Raw genomic sequence first — 18058 nt, 5'->3', positions numbered from 1 at the left:
CGTCTGGAGGTGCGCTTTGATTCCTGTAGGTCTGGCATAAACCACTTGGGTGTTTTTGCTCTGTCGATTCCCTTCTGATTTCCTTAGGGGGGCTACGTTGCCGGTGCAGTTTGAGAGCCAGAGATGTAGCTTGCTAGCGGCTTCATTTGCGTCTGCTGTGTCTGGTGGGAGGGAGTGGTTTAGAGCATTGGTGAGCTGTGCTTCTGTGACTTTGCCCCAGAGTCTGCCTGGGGGACAGGTTTGTGGTGGTGTGCTCTGTTCTTTGTGTAGGTAAAGTAGATGCTCTTGTGGTTGGTCCAGTGGTGTTTGGAGGTGTGGCAGATGGTGATGTTGTCCCCTGCTGACAAAACAGGGTCGAGAATGTGTCCGGCTCTGTAGGTGGAGATGTTGACAAGTTGAGGCGGAGGGTTGTGAGGTTGTCCAGCAGGTTTGAGGTATTGGGGTCATAGAGGGCATCAAGGTGGAAATTGAGGTCGCCGAGTAGGATGTAGTTGGAGAAGGTGAGTTCCTGGGGGGGCAACGAGGTCGGCGATATCTTTGCAGAACAGGGGTCAGGGTCTGGGTGGCCTGTAGATGAGGGGGCAATGTAGGGAGATGTTTGGATTGGTCTGGATCTGGAAATGTTGGTGCTCGAGCATGGACTGAGACTGTAACTCGATAGTGATAGTCAGACGGAAGTTGTTCTTGTAGATTATGGCAATGCCTCCTTCAGGCTCTTTGGCTCTATCCTTGTGGCTGATTTTTGTAGTTGTCCAGGATGGCCATGGATATGTCCAGGGTGGTGGTGGGGGTGATCCAAGTCTCTGTGAAGAAGGCGACATCCGGCGCTGTTGAGTCTAGGAGGTCCCAGACTTCTGCTGCGTGTTTGACGAGGGAGCGTATGTTGAGTATGCACGTGAGGTGGCTGTCCGTGCTTGGTGCAGGATCATGGGGTGGCCCTTGGAGGATGCTGGAGCGGGTGCGGCAAGGAAAAAGGTCCACGGGTGTTCCTGGGGTCGGCTTGGTGGCAGGCTGCTGATCTTCCCAGGATGAGGGAGCGTAGAGTGCTGTTGTTGAACCTGCCGACGGGGCAAGAACCAGGGTCCATTGTGCTGGGCATGTCCAGGTGCAGATGAGTTTGCCTCTGGTGCGCCCGCTGCACGGCTGCACTGTGGCCGCCATTGAGAAGGGGAGCGAGAAGCGGGGTCCGGTCCGGTCGGGTCGGAGGGCAGGAAAAGCACTTTGCAGGGGGAAGGGTGCTGGGCCGCAGGTGCAGCAGCGGTGCGGGGAGAACATGAGAGAGAAGAGGCAAGAGGGAGAAAATGAAAGAAGAGACAAAAGAGAAAAAACAAAGTAAAACAGAAGTAAAAAGGTACGAGTAAAGAGACGGAGAGAGAGAGGGAAAGAAGATACTTTGTGGCAGATGATCACTAGGCCAACAGGGATGAGGCACAGGCAGGAGCCTCTGAGTGGAGGAGAGCCTCGAACTGAGAGACACGCAGGCTCTCAGTTCGACCAAGCAGAGGCAGCAGCAGGAGCTGCACTGGGGAGGGCAACAGATGCTGACCAGGAGGTCAGAGTCACCGCCATCTCAGAGTGCTGTGGCCACCATTAAGAAGGGGAGGGAGGCGGGAGATCCGGTCAGTTAGGAGTGTGGGAAAAGAGCTTTGCAGGGTGAGGCGGCCGGAGCTGCAGGGACAGCAGTGGCACGGGGAGAATGTGGGAAGGAGAAGAGGTAAGACGGAGAAAAGGAAAGAAGAGAGAAAAGGAAAAACGAAGTAAAACAGCAGTAAATGCAGAAGTAAAAAGGCAGGAGTAAAGAGAGATAGAGAGAAAAAGATACTTACTGGCAGATGGCCACTAAGCCACCAGGGATGAGGTGCAGGCAGGAGCCTGCGGGTGGAGGAGGGCCTTGAACTGAGAGTCAGGCAGGCTCTGTTTGCCCAAGCAGAGGCAGCAGGAGGAGATGCACTGGGCAGGGCAACAGACGCTGACCAGGAGGTCAGAGTCGCCGCCCTCTCACAATGCTGTGGCTGCCATTAAGAAGGGCTTCACAAGGGGAGTGGGGTGGGGCCGCAAGGGGAGCAGCGGCAAGGGGAGAATGAGGGAGGGATGGAGGAGAGGTAAGTGGGAGAAAATTAAAGAACAGACAGAAAAGGAAAAATGAACTAAAAAGCAAGTAAAGGCAGGAGTAAAGAGAGACAGAGAAAGAAGATACTTGCTGGCAGATGGGCACTAAGCCACCAGGGATGAGGTGCAGGCAGGAGCTTGCGGGTGGAGGAGGGCCTCAAACTGAGTCAGGCTAGCTCTCACTTTGACCAAGCAGAGGCAGCAGCAGGAGGAGCTGCTACACTGGGAGGGGCAACAGACGCTGACCAGGAGGTCAAAATTGCACGTTTGAACGTTTACCTTTTATCTTATAAAGGAACTTACCTGCTATTAAGGAGAGTGCCATCCTACAAGTTTCAAGGATAACCAGCAATAATCTGCAGCATGAACATGAGATCACGGCACCACTTTCAAGAATAATAGACAACCTGTGCCTGGAGCATGGACAGGGTTTGGTCTTTTACTGTTAACCATGACATCTGCAGCCACTATGTGGTACATATTTTGTGTACATAACACCATCATTTCAAATTTCTCTGTGTAGACCCAAATTAGTAAACTCAACCTCTGCAGTCAGGACATGGACCTAATCTTACTCAAACGGCAACATCTAACTCTGAGAAAAACATGCAAGGCCTCAAAGTATACCTAACGTTCTTGTTTCAACTGCATGCCATTTGCTTGGACTCCCCAGGACCTGTACTGTGCACAAAATGTCTAGACCTTCCTATAGCATGAAATCTGTCCTTCAAAACCAGTGGCGCAAATGCCAGTCACTGCATGGTCCCAGCAGAGTTTTCTCTGCAGTTCCTATGCATAACAATGCTTTGTCTACTGGGTATCGCAGTGTGATTATTTGAAAACCATCAAGATCTCCACCCACCCTGCATACTGTGTATTCACCAAAAACATGTTACTTTTGTAACCATCAACTATACTCTTCAAATAAACAATTTCAAGGCTATAGTTATAGAGCGAACTGTCACCTAACAGGTATTTTAGCGCTTACTTCTCCTGAATGGCTCTGCTGTTGAAATGGCTAGAACGGTTACTACTGATTACATTATAATCTCTATGCATAGAGCTGTCCTTCTGTGCTTTCCCAGAAAATGCAGTGTTTGTACAGAACTCTGAAGTTTCTGGAGTAAGGTTTGCATTCAACAAAAAATCACAATATAATTAATGTTCTTAAAAACTGTTGGAGGAGGGAGTATTTACTGTTTAGCAATGAACACTTGGTGCCCTGAATCCACATTCTCTTCTACGCTAAAGGTGCCATTGATCCCAACCATAGTAATAGCCTGGTGTATAGACAGTCTCTAAGATAAAAGGTTCAAATGCATATACAGTATAACGTGTGGGTGTGATGTAGGCACCATTCTGTAACCCTGCTGCTTAGAAAGCTGCTACTGTTGATTTACCACTATATTATTGCCCTTGGATACCTCCGTTTCCATCGGCAAAACCATCCCTGTGACAACTTTAAGTCATTTGTAATTCGATCCCTGTGACCAGGAGCTTTCCATAGCACATCTTTATGATTAACCTTATAAAGATATTGGAAGCTTAATGTAGGGATGGGGCCTTGGGTGCACAGATTTTTAACAAATCACTCAAAGGCTCATGGTCTAATTCTTGACAGCTGGAAAACTGGATTCCATGCCTGGTTTGTGGTTGAGGAAGCATGCCCGAGATGCAGAGTCTACCGGCATGAGGGTTACTGCACAAGAAGTTAATTAAGCTGAATGACATCCAGTCTGGGGCATATGAGGGTCCGATGAAAGTCACCAAGCTTACTGCTCAAGTCAAAAGTACCTGTGAGTAGATGAACCGCATTCACTACAAGGATCTGAAAAACACATGCGCCGCCTGATGATCACTCTTGTCCCAGCATTCATTAATAGTGTTTATTGGGAAACGTCCTAAACAATGCGTTGCCAACAATGCGGACGTTTCCTATGCAAGCGGAACAACGCTTGCCGCAACAATGCATGCCTTTACCTCTGCCTTGACCAAGAATGTGCAAAACTACTCAGAGGATGCGGTGAGGCAAGTGGGGCTGGGGGTAAATTTTAGGGGTGGGAGGTCGGACTACTTTTATTTTAGGAGTGGATGTGTTTAGAGAAGTTTAGTTTTTAGGGCTTAGGGTGGGTGGGGGACTGGGTAGTTTATTTTTTAGGGGTGGGGGTGTTGGGGTATTTAATTTTTTTAGGGCTTAGGGTGGGGTAGTATATTTTTCAGGGGCGGGAAAGGTTTAAGGAAGGGCTGGAAAAGAGGAAGGATCGGGAGAGGATGCGTTGAGGTAAGTGGGATTGGATTTAGTGCTTAGGGTGGGTGGGGGGCTGGGGTAGTTTATTTTTTTAAGGGCGTGGTAGTTTATTTTTTAAGGGTGGGGAAGGTTGAAGGGAGGAAGGATCAGGAGAGGACATGGTGAGGTAAGGAGTTGGGGCAGGGTTTTGGTAGTTTTAAGCTGTAGGGTGGATTTAGGGCTTAAGGTGGGTGGGGGATCAGGGCAGTTTACTTTTTAGGGGTGGGGAAGGTTTTAGGGCTCAGGGTGGGTGGGGGTTGTCGGGGTTGCAGGAAAGTGCCCTCTTTCTTGACATGGTTACACCCCATTTTCTGCCTGTTGTCAGTGTGTTTGACTGTGTCCACTCGGCTCCTGCTAACCAGGACCCCAGTGGTTATGCTCTCTCCTGTAAATTTTGGTAACTGTACCTTTTTCCTCCCACAATTGGCATACTGGTCCCCCCCCATGTAAGTCCCTAGTATATGGTACCTAGGTACTCCGGGCACTAGGGTACCAGGGGATCCCTATGAGCTGCAGCACTTACTCTGTCACCGTGTTCTGCAAAGTGTTCTGCAGGCCTGCCATTGCAGTCTGCGTGAAGTGGGTGCATGCACCCATTTTCACTATGGTCACTGCACCAGGTGTCACTATAAGTCACACATATGTTAGGCCCTCTCCAGCCCAGAGGGCAGGGTTGCCGGTACCTGTGTGTGAGGCCATCCCTACATTAGCAGAGGTAACCCCATAAATTCCAGGCCCATTTTACTGGACTTTGTGAGTGCAGGGACACCATTTTACGTGAGTACTGGACATAAGTCACTACCTATGTCCAACTACATAATAGTAACTCCGAACCTGGGCATGTTTGGCATCGAACATGTTGGAATCATAACCCAATACTGTTGCAAGTATAGGAAGTATGATTCCGTGCATTCTGGGGGCTCCTTAGATGGATCCCCAGCATTGCTACCACCAGTCTGACAGGGTTTTCCGGGCAGCCACCCCTCACAGGTTTCTGCCCTCCTGCTGCATGATCTGATTATTCCCAGGAAGGCAGAACAAAGGATTTCCTTTCAGAGAATAAGGTAACGCCCTCTCCCTTTGGAAAAAGGTGTGACTGGCTTGGGAGGGGTAGCCTCCCCAACCAACTGGTGTGCTTTGAAGGGCACATTTGGTGCTCTCCATGCATAAACCGGTCCACACCAGTTCAGGGACCCCCAGTCCCTGCTCTAGCGTGAAACTGGACAATGGAAAAGGGAGTGACCATTCCCCTGTCCATCACCACCCCAGGGGTGATGCTCAGAGCTCCCCCAGAGGGTCCTGGGTTCTACCATCTTGTTTCCAAGGTTGGCAGGGAACTCTGGGAGTATCTGCTTGGCCTGGCAGGTGATGTTAGAGCCACCTCCTGATAGGTGCTTACCTGGCTAGATGACCAATCCCCCTTTCAGGGTCTCTCTTGGGTGGGTCCTCAGATTCGGCTTGCAAGACTCCAGCAGGACTCCACTGCAACATCCACTTTGACTCCTGGCCTCCAAAACTGTGACTGGAACCTTCAGGACACAAGCTGCCTCCAAGAAAAGAACTCTTCTGCAACATTGTTTGCAGGGCCCCTGCCAGCAATAGCAACAATTCCACCCGCTATGCACCCTCTGAAGGCGTCCTGTTTTCAGTTTGTACTAGCTCTACCGGCTGTCCAACTTTGGTCGAGGTAAGCCCTTGCCTTCCCACACAGGACAGTACCCCCGTGCAGTGTCTCTTGCAGCTGCCAAGGCTTATTTGCATCTCTTCCAAGGGATCTTCAGGTGATGTGTAGCTCCGGTCCCCAGCACTCCTTCCTGTGACGCACAGCCCTCCGCGTGTTCCTCCTGTGGCGTGGGATCCCTTTCTGTAGTGCTGCGTGGGCTCCTTCTATGACTTGTGTCCCCATCCTGTGGGACTCCTGTGGGTCCTGTCTCTGCACCTGTAGACTGTCGCTGAGGGACCTCTTCTAGTATTTTGTGCTATTGTGTAAACAAAAATAAATACCTATGTTTTTGTACAACTGAGTGTTTGTGTTTTCTTTCATGTGTGCAAGTGCTGTGTGACAACAGTGGTTTTGCATGAGCTGTGCATGTCTCCTAGATAAGCTTTGGTGCTAATCCACGGCTACCTCTAGAGAGGCTGGCTTCTAGACACTGCCTACACTTCACTGATAGCAGATACCTGGACCTGGTATAAGGTGTAAGTACCTTAGGTACCCACCACACACCAGGCCAGCTTCCTACAGGGGTAGTTTAGTTTTTAGGGGCAGGAGTGTGGGGGGTCAGAGTAGTTTTCATTTTTTTAGGGCTTAGGGTGGGTGGGGGAGTCTGGGTATTTATTTGGGGGTGGTGGAAGATTTTAGGGTTCAGGGTGAGTAGGGGGTGTGGGATAGTTTAGTTCTTTGGGGCAGGGGTGAAGGGGTCAGGTAGTTTTTATTTTTTATTTTTTTTATTAGGGCTTAGGGTGGGTGGGTGGGGGTCAGGGTAGTTTATTTATTAGGGGTGGGAGGGTGGCATTGACGGAACCACACATGCCGTTTCTGCATGTGCCTTTACTCAGCATGTTTTTACAACAATATTCTTTGTAAAGGCATGCGTGGAAAAGACGTTATTGTTGTTCCAACACCGTTGTTAAGTCATGTGTGGTTCTGTTTTGCAACAGTGTTTATTTTCAAGGTGTATTATTATATTGACCAAGGAAGCTAAACTGTACATTGGAGGAAAAGTGAATAATACCAGCAGTTCAAATCCAGGTATTAATTTGAGCAATGTAAACATCTTGATTCCGTATAGAAATCCAGGTTTGAAATGCACTTTATTCATCTTAATCGGCAAGTTTAGAATGCACTAGATGATAATAGAGGCCTAAACTGTACTCCTCCGGGTGCTAACTGTACACATGCCAATAGTTATTAACTGCGTTTTACAACACTGCAGTAATTTATCCAAGATACAAAGCTTACTCGGCACCTTACCATTTACCAGTGAGACCTTCTCACAGGTGATGTACTGAAACCACAAGAGGGTAATGCCTGCAACACCAGGGGTGATAGGAAAATTACTTTGTCAAGGCAGTCTGGGGTGATGCAACACTTCGTGGGTCTTCTGGTTAGCATGGACAGTTCCTTTCACTGGGCATCTTTTATGCCCCTCAAAGTGTCACTTCTCTTCTTTCTTCCTTTGGTGAGAGATATGGGTTTTGGACCACTCAATCTCTTCCTGGATCAGCATGACATACATCCTACACCCCATGCATTTATTGGCATGTCAATCAGCAGCAGTGAATGTGTTGGCGCTGGAGTGATCTTTCAAATTGGGATGCAGTCCTTTAACATTACCTCACTAAAGCATAGGAGACATTTGACAGTATTTCTTTAATAATCCAAATTTTGCTACCAGAGTAAAAACCTTTGAAGGACACCCTTTATAGTTCATTTTCAAGTCTTATGGGGGTCCTGCAGCACTCCCACACCCCTAGTCCCAGCGCATCTGAAGCTTTAAGTGGTGGTTTCAAAAGGAGGATTTTTGTTTTTATTAATCATTGATTTTAAAAATGCCACCAGGGTTTTTGTAGGTAAAGAGTGTGGTAGTTCTCTGTAACTTCAACATTTTCCTTCTCACATTAACACAGGTTTTGGGCCCTTCCTTATTGTCCTGCCCAGTACGGCTGGATCCTCATGCTTGAGTTCCTCAAGTATAAACCCCACCAGTGCATATACATATTTCCTGCAGTAGGAACTTCTAGGTTACCGCCCAAGAGGACTCTTCACAGGAACATTTGGAGGAAGTGGAACTCTGGCGTCTTCCTCTGTTTCTTGCATCTTCCATCCCGGAGTTTGACTTTTTTTTTTACACATTCTGTTTAGGATCTGTTAGTTCCTCTCATCTTTGGCTACCCCTACATTGTCTTAACCCCTTTCCTAGCTATGGTGTAACAAGGGAGCCATGGGCCCTAATGCAAATAATAATAATTAAAATGTCACAGCTCATTGTACATTGTGAATGAACTAATTTTAGTGCAGTGAGTTCTCATACTTCTGTGCCATTTTACCTGTTCTAAGGCCTGTATGTCTCTGTGTGGGGGGAGGGATTCTAAATGCAGTGGTATATCTGGGGGTTCACCTCTGGCTACAGCACCAATTAACCTTATTCAGAGTCAATTTTCTTAATTAAGTAAATGATACAAGACACAGCAGCAATGCATAGACATCAGCAGGACTAAATTGGGCAGGCTAGTCCAGTACAGCGCTTGCTATAAGGGACAAAAGGAAATCCCTTGTTCGGCTGAAGACCAGGAGGATGCTTTTATGGGTGATGGGGCAATCACCAGATATCATTAGAGAACCAAACCCCTATGTCTGTGGCGAGAATGAATAAAGGCAGAAAAAGAAAAAGGAAAGCCAATGAAAAGCATATCAATGATGTGACCTAGCTGTGATAGGAATATCCCCTTTTATAGGACGAATTTCCTCACCCACCCAGAGGTGGCATGCTTAATCACTGGGAACCTCCTCACCACGTGACAACTGATCATGGTGCAGGCTACAACCTTTCCACTAGGAGTGGGGAGCTCTTACGGATGTTTTCAAGAGGTTTTTACAACCTGTGTGGGAGAGCAAGGTGTGGTGTAGGGGCAAAGTATAAACTACTGTGTAAAAAGAGCCTGAAAGTACTGTGTGTTAAAAACTAACTCCAGAGTCGTGCATCTCTGGATTAGGATTAAAACCATGACAGGACAGGATCGTAGCCACGTCTGTTCACACTCAAGGAGGTCGACGTGTGTCTCCATGTCACCCTCCACATGGGTGTAGTGGCTTTCTTCAGGACCTAACATGAATTTTTGCCTTGCTGTGTGCTTAAAAACAAGTCAACCAATTTGTGTACAAGATGTATACAGCACCATCCAGTGCCTCCTGGCACCAAAAAGGCTAGCGCGGTTACTACATTCCAAAGGCGCAACCTGTAAAAATAATATAACAATTTAAGAGGATTTTAGTGTCCCATCTATAACAAAACTTTATACCGAGGCACCTATCATTAAGCTAGGGCAAGTTACCCCCTTACATAGGTTAGCCTATAGTATATCTAGTATGGGTACTTGAAGTTACAATCTAATGAAATATTTAATTTGATTAATGAAAATATACACACAATTTGTGAAATATTTTTCAAAAAACAAACAGTGTCGCTTACCAGTAACTGGTCGGGTTCAACACCGCACCTCAGTCCCTGTCGAGGAGCTCTGGGGTACTGTTCACCTCTATAGTAGTAGGTACAAAAGTGAAATTTGTAAGAACCTGAAAAAGGTAGGCGAGACCCAAGACAGGTGAAGATAATACACAGTTTCCTTGAACTGATGAGGCATATCTCAGTAGGCATTTCTATATTGCAACTCAGACTAAAATGCCTCACTGGTCTCATTTTTGTCACAATGTGTGTCCCAGTTGTACAGTCGGTGGGATGACAAAAAGTGTCTCAAAGCTAAATACTCAAATTTGGGAGCCTTCATCCCCCACGGCTCAGCCGCATGTGTCCTTCTGCTGGAACTGGACTGGGGTCGATAAATCAAGCCCACCCGGCCAGTTTTGAAAGTGACAAAGGGGCCAGCGTAAGTGGTGACTGGATCAAACCACCAGTGCACTGGATCAAACCACCAGTGCGCTGTATCCACAGCATAAATGGTAGCCTTTAAAATGTTATTCCCCACCCTGAGACACCTCGGTAAAATAACCTACTGCCGCTTTGTCTACCCAGAACGACGCCGTGAAGGCATCCTCACCTAGTGTGATGCATCTTCGTACGTGCTCCTTCCGACGGCCTTGGGAAGAAATAAACAGTCGGACGTCTTTATACCACTCAAGACAATGGCTAAATTGAGAGCAGCTGTCTACCGGCATGTCACGTGGTGCTAGCAAGCTGGTAAGGGTAGTTAATACTATTGCGTCGGTCAGAGTGAATGCCAAATAACAAGGGAGCTTGGGAAATCTAGTCGCTTCCACGTAATTCTTTAATGGAGGTAGCGATAACTAACTACACATGGTACAAGCCCCTACTGGATTACAAGTGAGCGCGCAAACACTTGTACAAAAAGCTTCTGGGTTTTGCACTTGAGACTGCCATGCTACAGACAGCTCACACTCCAGTATTTATACATTTTATAAATTTCCACGTGACCAACCTAATACTATTGCTGCACCCGTCGGACTTCATGACGAAAGGCGCAGAAGGTTGGGAGATGGAGCCGCTCCCAAATTGTTACCTCGTAAAGGTAACACTACCTGCTTCACAAGATAAAACCCTTACGGGGTTTAAGAAAGAGCCCGCACACACTCGCGTCAAGGCTTAGTGGGTTTTGAATTTAAGATTGCCAGACTACAGACGGCTCACACGCCGGTATTTGTGAGTTAGCCCGGATGCTGGACCAACCTCCCCTGAAGCAAAGGTTTATTACCGGTGTCATGCTGGCACCACGTCCTGTCTTACAGATCCGAGAGACATAACCCCCCAGACTGTGTAGCTATGTTTAATACACGTTATGATCTATATTAAGTCGCAACTGTCTAGTCAACCTGTGGTCACCCAGGCTCTTTTTTGGGGCGCAGAGCATAAGTTCAGCTGTGGTTCACCTTATGTTGGGAAGTACTCTACTAAAGGGGTACCTGAAGAGTGCATAGTGATTAGAAACCTTTTTCACATGTCTGCAATGCAATCTATACCGATACTGTCGGGCTATGTATGCCTCGTGTTTTGTCCATGCTGCAAACGCTATTTGTATACATCGGGGGATAGACAGCCACGGGATGGCATCATTCAGGCCAGTCCTGCCACTTCATAGATAGACCACCGTTGTTCTTTAATAAACAGGAGTTGTTGGTCACTGATGAGGGCATGTCTGGCTTATCCAGAACAGTCCATCGTAGGTCCTCTGCTGAGTGGCCTTTCTTGGTTAACTTGGTCACTTGTCTCTTGCACCTTATCGTACATTAATGTTTGATGTGGTTCTTGACCTAGAGTGTTGTCATTCCAGCTTATCTTGGGCCACACGGGCAAGAGATCAGATATATAAATGTATCACTGTTGCAGTTGGTATGGTGTATTAGCTCCCAGGGTTTAGCTGTACCAATGTCTTACCTGCTGCTACTGAGGGCTTGAATGAGTTGACAATGGATAATAAATTCAGAGTTGTTCTAAGACGAGGACTCCAAATTGTTTGGACCAGAGCCCCCAGAATTCTTAAGATGTCACTGATCAACACACATGATACAGTAGCTCCAACACCCTCCTCCCTAAAATAGTTCACCTACCTCTTTATCGCACAGTAAGAGTCAGCCTGACACACAACAGAGAAGGTCCCTGGGCCCCTCTGCCAGGCAGAACAGCTCTTTTCACCTCCACAAGACATACTGCCTTCTAAAATCCCTCCAGAGAGACCTGCCAGTGCCTCCAGTACCACACCCGTGCCCTTGAAAACAAGAGGTAAAAATGACCATCTACAGTACACCTGTCATCATGCCACCATTCACATAGGACCGAGAGAAAGCGTCATATACACCGTGCAATAATACCAAATAATAAGAACAATGCCTCAGCCTACCCACAAGGAAAATAAATGACAGTTTAGTTATCTTTATTAGACACATGGTGGCAACGGATTGACTTGCATTTTAAGAACAAACGCTGGCCACAGTTACTATCCAAAATGAGAAAATACTTGTGTAATGGACAGGTATACATTACAATAATAGGAGGAACACCTAATTTTAAAGCCAGTGTCTTACTCTGTGGTGCCCACCACACCATGCCTCAGAAATTGAAGGATACCAAGTTTCTGTAATGCGGTCAGTGACCCCATGTCAGCCAACAGCAGCTTCTACTCTGGATAATGTAGAATAACTTCCCCCAAGACACAGTTGGACTTCCAGGATTACCACCCCAAGTGTTTTGGGCAACAAAAAAAACTGTCTTGCTAGTATGAGGTACTGCAAGATAAATTCTTGTACGTGGAGCACCTTTCGGGTCCTGGGATTTCGTTTTACCAAACAGGGCACTCTAGAAGGACAGGGCATTCTAGAAGGTTTGGTCTTAAAAAAAACAAAAAAAACACAACGTTATCAGTTTGCCCATTTGGTTATTTCATTTTTTTAAATAAAGAAAGTCCAGATGGATGCCCGGTATTTTGGCTGGATGCAACTATTTACATTACCAAACAAAAATGACATCGGACCGCTTGGTACTAGCAGCACAGGGCGTTAGATGGACAGGCAGTTGAGCATCGGATGCATATTTAGTGGGTGGTTTGAAATCGGGCAGGGCAGAAGAGCAGCACAGTGCATGGACTGGAAGGAGGCTGGCAAAGCAACACCAGGAGTTCGCCACCATAGATGGACAAGCAACAGGGCTATATCATGTTATGAATTCCATGATTACATTGAGCCTGGGAGCAAGGGATCACCATGGGAGGTACGATGCACAGCTACTGGAGTAGAAGGTATTTGCATTTTGAGCTCTAATGAAGGTATTAACGACGGATACATATGGCAGTTAAGTGTCCTCATAAAAAAGTTGGTGCTGTCGGCCTTTATAAACGCATTCATCTACAGCAGCAGGTTAATAGAAGGAGATCACAATACAGACAGCTGCTTAAGCAGAGCTCTCAAGATACTTGGGTCCATGGATGAGTAGGTGATCCAGTCCTGATTTGTACTTTGCATTCTTAAACTAATAGTCTTGATCTTATAAAGGGATAACTGGGACTTAAAGTCCCAGAATGCCAAATAAAGACCTCATACATAGCAGTTGCTCATTCAGGGACCTGGAAAACTTCAGAATTTGCAAAGCTGACTATAAAAAGGGTGGGGGGTCTGTCTGTTGTGGACAGGGAGGAGGGGCAGCTCAGCCATAAACATTCAGACTGACTTTTCTAGAATTTAAGGAATGCATAGATCTCAAGTTTTCCATGCCGACGCATGAATAACACATACTTTCTAGGTGTATTCCTTGCCATCTCGGAATTGAAGCCTTAATTTTATAGTGGGTTAAAGCAGTGCTCTGCTTAAACTCTTGGTGCACCAAACACTAAGGCTGGTAATCTCAAACCTTCTTGTGCCTCTTTAATTAACTGCCCTTTCATCACACCTTTCTGATACATGTTTGCCTGCTCTTCTCCTCAGTAAATATCTGATATGGTAAGTAAAATAAGTGCTGGTGCCCAAAAATAAGTGCCCCCTACCAGCAACCACCGGCTAAAATTAAGCAGTGGACAAAGGAGGACAACTCTCAGAATGCAAAGAAAACGAGCATTTGCAATGCAATGTGTCTCGCATTTGCTTGAGTGGAGCTATTAACGTTGTAATCTCCTAACCAGACTTTTCTTGCCACATAAATTGAAAACGAAAAGTGATAGTTTCATATAAGCGAGCCAATTCAAATCGCCACGGCATCAGCTTGAAGCAGCACACAAAAGGAAAAAGAAGCTCGCTCGCAGTCAAACATATTGGCAAAGGGGCAATTAGCCATGTAACATGGGCGATGTCCAAGGCGATAACTAAACTGCCCCAAGGAGGGACAAACGTAAAGCATTTACCAACGCAAATAAAGGATTTTTGAAGGGCGAGCCCTTGAACGAGTGATAGTGATGGGCGTGCAGTCGGTGTGGTTAAAAGCCCAGATACATACCAACACGTCGGAAAAAGCAGCGCTTGCTAGCTGCTATGCTCAACTTATAAATCCTCCACTGCACGGATCTGTAAAACTTGATAGTTCTGGGATGGGGGATGTGTTGCCTTGGCATCAGGCCAAGGAGCTCTTAAGTTTCTCAGTGTGAGTCTAGGGAGTTGAATCATTCTGGGAATTGTAGTCCTGACTTTATAATGGGTCAGAATAACTATAAATTGCAGCCTGATCTGGAAGAGCTACTCACCATAGTGTTGTCACCTGACCAGTATTTAATTGGGGCAAGCCACGAAAGGTAAAATCAGGAAAATCATCAAAATCTGGTATTGTGCCCCTTTTATTATACAAACGTAACACAACCAATACAACATAAAACCCGACAAGTTTGTTCGTGTTGTATATTCTTAAATTATATTTTAAATCAAATAGACTGAATTGTCATGTAAAAAGAATGCAGTAGATTTTACAAAGTTTATTTAAGCAGGAGCCCACCATGCATACATGGGCCGACTCCACACTGATCCGACTGCGCTAATTCCTGCCAAGGCCTGTCTTGCTTGGTGTGGTGATGTCTCCAACCCTCACCATGCACATTCAAAACAGAGAGGGATTGCTAGGAGACAGGCCTCAGACACCAATTTTTCTCATCATTCGTCATCCAGCTTCCTCCTTCCGGTCACCTCTTGTTCACTCACTGTCTCGCTTATCTTTCCTCAACTTTTCCCTCATTCTTACCTTCTTCCCATTTCCAGCTTGGTCCAATCATTACATTACCTCTCTCGTCACATTTTCCTGTGTTAGAGAATATAATTTTTAATATCTTTACGTGGCAGCCTGAGCTTTTTCTATAGTTTTTCTATAGTCTCTTTACTGTAGCTCAACACAAATATTTTTAAATCAGAAATTCTCAAATGTCTGAACTGGTTGTTATCTTTTTACATAAACACCTCTAGCTTTTGTGTCTCTGGAAGCTCCACCTTCATTTCATTAGGCATTATGGTCATCATTTGGCCGTGAATGGACTCAATTTGGTAGAAAGAAAATAAAACCCATTCGCGTATCTCCTCATCACCCTCCAGAAACCTGAATAGTTTTGCCAAGGTTCCCTGGAGTCAGAACATCCGGAGACCTGGCAATAGAGTGTGCGTCTCTGTTTTCAGTAGATCTGATAATTCTATGGCTCAGTTGTGGGTGTGTGATGTGGGGTGAATATAAATCGCAGGTGACATGTTTTTTTTCTTTACAGATTGAGCGTTATTAGCCCGGACAGAGCAGAGGACAGGGGTCCAGAATCTGTGTATACAATTTCCGTGACTAGCCCTTCCGACATTCTTCCTGGTCCCAACTACGTGTCCGACCCGCCTCCGAAATATGAAGAAAAAGTGGAATCTACCAACATGCCAACGCCACCTTCACCACTTTTGCTCTCTTCTTCCCCACACACCCCTCTCAGGACTGAGACCTAACTAGAGAGTGGGTTTTAACGCGGGTCCAATCCTGCCTTCGAAAATGAGTATTTTTAAAGTGTTTAGCTTTTTTTCAAATATAGAACGAGAACCAAGACAATCACGTTTATATTTCACTGCTGCTTAGCAAAGAATTAATGTAGTGTACCTGCTGAACTTCAGGAAACACGTGGTTAAAGTATTCATGGCACACACCCAAGTGTAATGTTTAACTTGATCTTTTGAAACTACTTAGGGGTTGTTTTAGCGTTTGCTACAAAATTAAGACTAGAGTAGAATCGGCTATCTCTTTCCCTTCTACCACATCACTCCTTAGCCACACAATGAAATGTGAAACAATAATTGTGTGTATGTGGACAAAAAGACAAGTGCAACAGGAACACAGTGGAATGCAAAATCTATCTCTAAACATTAACCAGTTGTCTTTAACAAAACTCCCAAGTGAGAGTGACTCAGGTCGTCTGATTATGCTAAAGCTGGTGATTTTATGTACATTATTGCTAATTACTTTTAACTAATTTTTATTGACGCAAATGTGTTTTAAAGATGTTCTTTTATTCTGTTCATTTTCAGTTCATATGTGTGAAGCTAGATAGATTCGCAAGCGTAAACAGACAAGCCACTGCTGAAGACCTTGTCATATTTTAGATTCAATTTACTATGTTTTTAATGCTCACGTTCTTCATCTAGTATGATTCATCTATTTATAGAATGGGACAGGATTGCAAAAACATATAAAACACAATTCAACACTTATAACATCAAAACATATCAAGCATGATTCTCTTCTACACCCCACCAACCTCACGGCATAATGTGTCCCTAGTTCCTTCCACTTTCTCACAATAACCTTCTTCCTTTCCCAAAGTGTTCCTCACTTCATTCCCAAACATCCTCCAATGCATCCACCTTCTCATGCCACAGATATCCCACAAAAAGAATGTCTTCTTTCTCCTTTGCTCCTTTCTCCCGCCCTCTGAGGGGTGGATCCACTGGCATCTGACTCTCTACTCTCCAACTACCACCCAACACCCTCACAACCTGTCCTACAATGGCATATGGAAAAGACCCACCAGGTGTACCCGACCCCAAAACCTTCATGTCTTGTAGGGTGGGTGGCCATACTGCAAAAATTATTCCCTTGGCGGAGTGGAAGAATCTGGAAGAGGCTGTGAAATCCCCGCCTGACTCTTAAATACTCAGCTGAATATCCCATCCCCGTCCCGCTCTGCCTCACAACCCTCCTAACCTTGCTACTGCAGAATTTTGTGCAACTGCGTAGTACTGGGAGGATCAAGACTGCCTTGAAAGTTAGTGGATGCCCCAAAACACACATTTGTTGGAATTCACAGACTACTCTAATACCCTTTCCCACCCAAAAATGGCCAAAGATTTACTTCAGGAAAGTAAGTTTCCTTGGGGGTGTGGAGAAGGGGGTGGGGAAGGGTAACAGTGCTCTTTTAACAATGATGGCGTTTAAAATGCTGATGGGGTTTAAGACAAGGGGTTTATTCCAATGGAAACATTTTTTCCTGTTTCCTCAAGAAGAGAAAATGTACATGTACAGTTAGGCATGGGGGAATAACAGCTATTAAAGAATAATTAAAACTCGCCCAGTAGTGCAAAATGAAAAGCTGTGCCTGGTGCAGGGGTCCAAGCGCACTACTGCCTAGTTTTGTGCAGTTATTTTAAAGTTGCATCGGCGATAGAATAGCACTTCTAGGAGTGCTGATTTTTAATTCCTTATGAATAGGGCCCTAAGAATGTGCCAAAGGCATTTCAGTAGTTTTTATAATGGGGCTTTTCACATTAGGATTCTTAATCTTACTCGTTGATTGACCCATTAACGTTCAATTAATAAATTTTCAATCCTCAGGTATTCATGTTATCAATTTTGACTGTCTTAATTATTCACACTTATTAAAGCTGATGTAACGCTGCACACTTCATATATTTTGCATCATGCGCCCTTTAGAGCACATCAGAGTGCTGTTCCTTGCCTCAGATGGCATCATGGAAGTTTGTTACAGGGGATTTACCCCAATGGACGCATGATCATTCTGTGAACTTCCACTATAAGGGTGAGTGTTTGCTATGTGCTTGTGTCCTGCTTTCTGTCTTAAAGCTGTTCCCAGCCTTGTGAGTTTTGTTCTTTACATTAAGTTTGTGTTTGTGGTTCTTCTAAGGTTTCTCATCAAAAAGGGAACCTTTGTGTTCCCTCTGCCCCATTCCTGTTGTCTTCTGCTTTGGGGTTATTGTAGTGGATGTCCCTATTAGGAGACAATGCTGTCAACAACCTTACTACATCCTGTTGGTATGAGTCTGCGTGGACACTAGTGTTGATGTCTGTGTTCTTAGCCTGTATGGGCATATCCTATTGCTTGTCATCATTTTCAAGAGTTGGGCAAACTCTGTCTCCCTTTGGTCCTAGTGACTACCCCGGGTCCGATATGATGTTTCTTTTTATTTCGCTTAAAATCTACCATTGATATGGCATCACAGTACTTTTCATAGTTGTGTTGACT

At 45.6% G+C, this 18058-nt stretch overlaps 1 protein-coding gene across 2 annotated transcripts in view; it reads left to right on the top strand.

Moving 5' to 3' along the window:
* Positions 1-17421, top strand: part of TMEM171 (transmembrane protein 171) — an 89626-nt gene extending 72205 nt beyond the window's left edge. For both annotated transcript variants that reach the window (XM_069224061.1, XM_069224069.1), the window contains exon 5: positions 15314-17421. In XM_069224061.1, coding sequence (XP_069080162.1) covers positions 15314-15533 — 220 coding nt within the window. In that variant the 3' untranslated portion in view covers positions 15534-17421. The remainder of the gene's footprint in view (positions 1-15313) is intronic.
* The last annotated feature ends 637 nt before the right edge of the window (positions 17422-18058 follow it).

The sequence above is a fragment of the Pleurodeles waltl genome, chromosome 1_1, assembly GCF_031143425.1.
Source record: "Pleurodeles waltl isolate 20211129_DDA chromosome 1_1, aPleWal1.hap1.20221129, whole genome shotgun sequence".
NCBI classification, from domain to species: Eukaryota; Metazoa; Chordata; class Amphibia; order Caudata; family Salamandridae; genus Pleurodeles; species Pleurodeles waltl.
Note: the sequence above shows the minus strand (reverse complement) of the source record. Positions and strands in the feature narration are given on the sequence as shown.